The sequence below is a fragment of the Vigna angularis genome, chromosome 9 (assembly GCF_016808095.1).
Source record: "Vigna angularis cultivar LongXiaoDou No.4 chromosome 9, ASM1680809v1, whole genome shotgun sequence".
Classification (NCBI taxonomy): Eukaryota; Viridiplantae; Streptophyta; class Magnoliopsida; order Fabales; family Fabaceae; genus Vigna; species Vigna angularis.
The window spans coordinates 22,096,792-22,103,985 of NC_068978.1; the positions used below are offsets into that span (position 1 = coordinate 22,096,792).

At 41.0% G+C, this 7,194-nt stretch overlaps 1 protein-coding gene across 1 annotated transcript; it reads right to left on the reverse strand.

Annotated features, from left to right (window-relative positions):
* Positions 1-3,148: 3,148 nt before the first annotated feature.
* LOC128193930 (uncharacterized) lies at positions 3,149-3,778 on the reverse strand. Its single transcript, XM_052868126.1, has one exon. It carries the CDS (start codon positions 3,776-3,778, stop codon positions 3,149-3,151), a length of 630 nt encoding a protein of 209 aa, XP_052724086.1.
* Between the last annotated feature and the right edge of the window lie 3,416 nt (positions 3,779-7,194).

Sequence of the window (7,194 nt, forward strand, 5' to 3'; positions counted from 1 at the left end):
CTAAAGTTTCATTTTTTTTATGGGGTACGTGGCGTTGTTCTACCCGATTGTCTCTGCTATACCTTCAAACGAAGGGAGATTAACGTCTGGTTTCCAGCCGATATACCCCTTATCTTTGTTAAGGCAGTGTGTTCTTAGTATTAGTTAAAAAAAAATAGAAGAAGAAGAAAGCAAGTAAAGGAGCTGAAGTAAATAACAATCGGAAAGTAAAGATGAGAGCAGATTATATAATTGCGAGTAATAAAAGCTCAGAAAAGAAAAAGTACATAAAAGGAAGCAGAGAGGAGAAAAGAAAGAAAAGAAGGAAGAAGTAAAGAAGAAGGAGAAGCGGAGTAAAGGAAAGGAAGAGATAAGAGAAAAGAAGTACTTACTCGCCACGGAGCAAAGCCTTGGAACATGAAGGTTGAAGTTTGGCTGGAAAGGTTTCCGATCTCGCGTTCAAGCTCTTCGATCTCCAACACTCAGGCGTTCAGATCTCACAAACTCTCTCACTAAGAAGATCTCTCTCTCACACGCTCCAAAATCTCAATGTTTCGAAGTGTCGCCCAACGCGGCTAGCACCTCGTTTTATAGCCAAGGAACCTCACTGTGCCCACAGTTCCGGTCATGCATACCGGAACCTTCAATAGTATCGGTTAAAAAAAAAATATTGTAGTATGCAATTTTTGCCACATTTTGGGAGTATGAAACATTCAATTAGAGAGGATCTCTTGCTATGTGAGTAAGTGTAGTTATGACCTGATTTTGGTGTGAGATGTGATATGTATGTTGACCTAGAATTGTCTCTTTGTATGTGGTGGGAGTTGTCCTGATGAGCTCTTTGAGCGGTGGGAATTGCCCGGATAAGTTTGTTATATGAGTTGTGGGATGGCAACTCTACCTAAGAGTTAGAGGACAAGATGAGAGAGACGTATCTCAACTAGTTTTAGTAAACTTAATTTTCGAGGACGAAAATTTTTGTGTTGGGAAGAATGTAAGGACCTCAAAATTATTTTAAGTGGTGGGGACACCCATTTGTTGTATGATTGAAGTGCAATTATTTTAAAAGGAATTTGGGAGAAGAAATCAGGGAGGGAAGCACCAATTGCCTGGAAAGGGGAAGAGTTTGTTTTATTTGGAGGATGGGGAGCAACACGTTCAGATTTTTGCTCTCACTTTGGCACAATTCAGAAAAGCATTAGGCGTAAGAGATAAAATGAGTACTGGGTTCTGAAATGGGAGAGAAACTCTTGCTACAAATTAGTGAGGAAGGTGAAGTTCATAGTTGCTGGAGTGGGAAAGAAACCTTGGTGCTGCAAGTCTTGGAGAAGATAGATTCAAAGATTCACAAAGGAAGTCTTCAAGAGGTAAGGGGAGCTAGATCCTTTTTTATGGGTTGTATGAAATACATGTGTTGATCTCTGTATGTTGGAAATTTGTGACTGTGGATGTGGTTGGACTGAGATGATATTTGAGATTTGGTATGTTGATGTATGTATTCTGTTGGAGGGGTGATCAAGTGGAAGGTAAAGAAAGTATACAATGTTTCGAATAAGCTGGTAGAATCTTGGGTCACTTTGAGAGGAAGTGAGGTAGTGATTTTGGGAAGTAAGGATTTTGAGTACATTTGGGCTATTGGGATATCTTAGGTAAGTCATTTGTGACTTGTTAGAGTCATCAAACTGATCAAAACAGGTGCAAAATGGTTGTTGTCAACTGGTATGGGGTTGGACGACTTCTGGTTCGCGCCCGGCGCCCCAGTGGCGCCCAGGCGCGAGACTCTCGGGAAAAATCGCGCCCAGCGCCCCTCATCTCGCGCCCGGGCGCGAGTTGTTCGCAGAAAGTGGCTTGGTCTTTGTTTTTGATAGTTTTTGGGGTTCCGGGTGTCCGTTTTGGACGTTTCTTAAGTCGTTTTGGAGGTTTTGGAACCTTCCGGGACTGTTGGTGATGGTTTCAAAGCCATTTTCTTTGTCTAAGTATGAGTTACGGGAATTTGTGTTGTTTAGTGGTTCTCTTGAGACTGTTACGGTTTAGTAATGTGTATTGGATTGATTAATGTTGTTTGCTTAACAGATTTTTATGCATGTGGAATGTTTGGAATATATACTGTGATGTGATTTACGTGAATGGAAGAGATAGGTTGGATTTACTGTGGTGATATTTTCTGTTATGTTTTCTCTCATCCAGTAAGTTATGTTATTTAAATATTTCGGTTACAATTTATGAATGCATCTTCATGTGATCCAGATTGGTTGAAAGTGTATGGTTATAAGTAGTTTATGATGTACATTGTTGATCCAAAAGAAATATCATGAGATTTAAAATGGTAAGATTTAATCGGAAATTAAGATCTCTCGGTGGGATCGGTTAGTGTATTGAATGAATGTAAGAGGCTTCCATATGGGGGGTTATCCCTAACACTCCAACGGTCTTTCATTCTCACTTAGAGAGGATTGACGCGTGTGGTGGGAGTAGTGGGAGGTCCTAGGGTAGACGCTATCATTGGAGGTCTATTCCGCGGTAACGGACTAACCTTGTGTATGGTCGGGTGAAACCCCTCGGCAATGGCTTTGCAAAGCAGTAGGGGCCATCACAAGTGCACAACCCGCCCCAGCTCTACATACATTCTAGTCCGGACGAGTCGGTCTATAAAGTAACAAGTCGGGGTATAAAGTAACAAGTATTGTGATGTTAGTCTACCATGTTTGAATGACTTTTGCATGTCGTGTAAGTGGGTGAATTGTGGTTTAATGAGTATGCTCTAATTGTTCTTTTATACGAATCTAAGTATGATTATATGAATTACCTATGCTATATGTATAACATGCTTTTATATCTAGCTCACCCTTGCATTGTTTTTGTTATGTGCTGTTTGGGTATGTTTCCTTGGCGATGATCGTCCACTTGGATGGGAGCAGACGTTGTCGAGGAGATTTCCCTTGGAGCAAGAGCTGGAGGTTACTGATATTGTGGAGTAGTCTTCTTAGAAATTCTTGATTAAACACTTGTAGTGTTTAATCCTTTCAACTGTTCAAGTTTAAATTTTAGTTTCTTTTATTTCTGAATGACTGTAATTTCATATTTTATTTCACGTCATACTCCGACTGTTCTCTATATTTGGATGTTAACGTCCTTATTATATAATATTGATTATTATATAATTGGGATGTTACATTGGTCGCTTCATAGGCTCCGGGAGCAGATCTGCGCTGAGCGCCTCCCGAAGGATCTTTTCCTGGGGAGCGTTAAGGGGGGTATATTGCTGGAATCGGGGCCCTCGGCGGGGTTCCTTCTGCCTGCTGCCGCCCGGTTTTCCGGCCGAATTACCGGGTTTGCCCCTGTCCATTTTCTCGCCCCACAGCTCCTGATTTTCGTTTTTGTAAGACAACTTCATCTCCTCAACCCTTATCTCGTCTGCCGCGCGCTCCCTTAACTCCTCCATAGTCTTAGGGGCTCGCCGACAGACGCTGTCTTTGAATGGTCCGGGCTTGAGGGCGAGTAGGATGTAATGGAGGGCGAGCTCCGGACTTAACGCCTTCACCCGCCGGACGGTTTTCTGGTACCGGTCTATGAACGCTCTCAGCGTTTCTTCCTTTCCTTGTTTCAGGTTGACTAACTCGAACACGGTCAAGTCTTGTGTGCTGTTAGCCGCAAACTGCCGGATAAATAGCTGCTTTAGTCCTGCGAAATTCTCTATGGAATTGGGAGGCAGGTTGTTGAACCATTCAAGGGCCTCGTCTTCCAAGGATAACGAGAACGCTCGGCACCAGATGGCGTCATTACCCGTTCTGAATGCCATTGCGTTTGAGAACGTTTTGATGTGGCCCTCAAGGTCGGTGGTGCCATCGTACATTTTGAATTGGGGTGCAATGAACTGTTCAGAGATTTGAACGTCCATTATGTTTTAAGCGAAGGGGAGTAACATCGTGGAGGAAGGCTACGGTTTGACCACCATCCGTCTGTCCTCGGCCGCGCTCTCCGCGTGCACAGACTTGGCCTTACTCCCCTCGACCTCTGTGCCAGTCGGCCTCCAGGTCTCGTCGCGCTCGGTATTCTGTTCCGAGCGTTCGTCCGAGACCGCCTTCCCCTTCTCCTTCGCCCGCTCGTCCCCGTCCTTCTTGGCTATCTCCCGACTTATCCGGGCCTCACAGTCGGCCTTTACTACCGCCAGCTCATCTTCATGACATTGTTGCATCTCATCCATCTTCTGTTGTAAAACTCTGATCATCTCGATAGGGTCCTCGGTGTTCATATTTCTCGTGGTCACCATTGGGTGTTTAAAATCACACGGCCCCACGGTGGGCGCCAAATGTTTCGGAGGTGAGGGGCAGTGCTGGTCCCACGTTTCCACGTCACTCTCTCTCTGTCTTTCGTACGTCGAATCTTCCGTATCCACTTCTCAATTCGTCGGTGGGAGACCTGCAAAAGATTCTCCGATGCCAAAGTCAGTTGAGAGCTAAGGCGTTTTTCTCAGACAGTAATAAATGTGCAGTAAATGCAACCTATCTACCACTCACCTTGGATCTGTATTTATAGTTTTCGTTATGGGCTTGGGATTAGTGAAAAGTTAATCACGGCCCAATTCAGCCCAATAGCTTTTAACCTCTACTTACCTTAAGCTAAGTTGGTTAGCAACATGGTTGGCCTAATCCTCATGAACCTGACAGGTCCACGGCCTGGGCCTGCCGGCTTTGGGCGAGTATTGATTATGGGCATATGAGCGTCCGCCCATCATGCCTACATTTTCCAGCAGTAAGTGTGGGCGTCCGTCCTTCACTACCCAATCTTTCACACTCAGTAAGTAAAAGGGGAGCCTCCTGAGTCCCACACGGTCATGTGGGCGGCCGGTCCGTTGAGTAGTCTGCTGACGTGGATCTCTTTCCGTACGGCGTCCGGTCCCTGCTGGTACACACAATAATAATATAAACTTATACGTTATATATTAATTTTTTATTTCAATTTTTAGTATTGTGATTTAATGCTGAACTTTTACATAATTCGAATTCGTAACTCGTGAAGAAACCGTTAATGGTAGTGAGAATGAAATTCATCATATATATTTATTGTGTTTTAAAATATTATATATTTTATAATTTGTTAAAATTACGCAATAAAATAATAAGGTAACCCTTTTTTTTCTCTCAACATAGCACTCATTCTTGGGTTTCCAATAAGTCCAAGAAGATCAAACTGAGAAAACGTAGTACTCTCTAGACTTTCCAAGAAGTCTAAAGAAATCAAAATCTTGGTTGTAGAGATTATGGTATTATAAGGACAAACTGTAAAGGTGGATTTAATTTATGAGAATACGTAAAATTTATAATTAGCAATAATAAAGTCCACTAAAATAAATTGAAAACCAATTTACGGAGAGATGACATTTTAGAAAATATCTTTTCAAACTAATGCATAAAAAAATGTTGAAAAAAATGCAGTTTCAATTTCTAATGTAGGTATTAAAAATATTTTGAGAGATGTTTGTTCTCACTCCTTTTTTCACTTTATTCTTAGTCCTTTTCTTTTCTTTTATTTATTAATATACTATATGACCGACTAGTCACAATATTCAACAGAATTTCCAACCCAACAGAACGATTGGTAAAGCAATCGATCAAATCACAACAAAATTAATGAATAAGAATAATTATGTTAATCACTAAGTCAGGTCATTAGTGTATGGACCCGTAATTAGGTCAACACTAATCCGAAATTCATTCTGAAAGTTTATAAATACAGGTTTGATATTCTGGTAGTTAGTTATTTTTTACTACGCATTTATTATTAAGCTATTTGGACAAACATTAACTTTAGCATCAGAGTGTTTTATGCAAGTAACACCCGATTGGATTGAACGACGGAAAAAGACTAGAAGATTAAATTGTTACCTAAGTTTGGACTTCGTAGACTATTCATATAAGAAGGATTAAACTCGATCCCTACAATCGAAACATTTTGACGCTCATCATGGGGCCCAAGGACGAAAGAAGACACCCAATGGTGACCACAGGAAACATGGGAGACCAACAAGACCAAATGAAGCTTATTAGAGAAATGCAATGTGTGAGACCCTTGAGTTTAAGAAGATAAGTGTAATTTTGGCTCGTTGGGAGACCAAAAAACACTGTCTAAGCGTATTACCGCGCCTCTGGAAGAGAATCTGGCGTTTAGGACGTTTTTTGTTCGTTTGGACGAGCTGGAGGACTCGCTTGGACAAGCAGCTAACATGGAAAAGAAATATTCCCTCTAAAAAGGGTTTGACAACACAAAAAATGTTGTCTGAAAATTTTTTCTTTCGCTTGGGCGAGCTTGGATATTCGCTTGGGCCAATTGCCTCGTGTCTTGGAAAAGTAGATTCATTTTGAAAAGGAGCAGAAAGCAGAGAAATTTGTCGAGAGCTTTTTGGCTCGCTTGAACGAACTGGACAATTCGCTTGGGCGAATTGACTCCTTTAGCTTGAGCGAATTAGTCAAATCTGGACGCGTTTCAAAAACGTATTTGCCTATTTTAAGGCATGTTTCATACCCTTCAGACCTAAAGAAGAGTCTGAAACTTGATATTCTTAAGGTAGAGAGGTCTTGAGGCTGGAGCTTGGTGTGGAAGATAAGTCTAAGTTTGTGGAACGACCGCCGAAAGCTAGTTTTGTTGAGCACACTAGGAGAAAACTATAAAGGGAACTAACATTTGGTTTTTTGTTTCCGTGTGTTCTTGATTCATGGGAATGAATATGTTTTGAACCTGTGTATGGTTTTAGAACGAGTGTACGTCTCTGTTTTGGTGGTATTCTACGTTCAAATTCGTGTTTATACATGTTAATGATTTGAGAAAGTCGAAAGTTCTTATTTAATGATATTATGTATGAACTATGGTTCTGAGATTGTTGTGGTAATAATGATGATTATCGAATATGTTATGTGTTGAGACTTTGACAAGTGTACCAAATCGTTTCAAGTAATAAACCGGTAAGACTGGATATCGTTTCCCAAGAGACTCGTGTCACCAAACAATTGTATAATTTCAAACTAACTTAGACTAAAGAATGATTCCATAATTTGAGTTTTTATGCAATTAAAGTAAAGATGAAACGTAAATAGTAAAAGTGATCTTTGATGACTCAAACACTTGAAAATGGATAAGATTAGAAGTGATATGAATTGATATTGTTGGCGGGTATAATTTCACCTACTTCACTCTTATGCATGTAAACTTACACCTTCT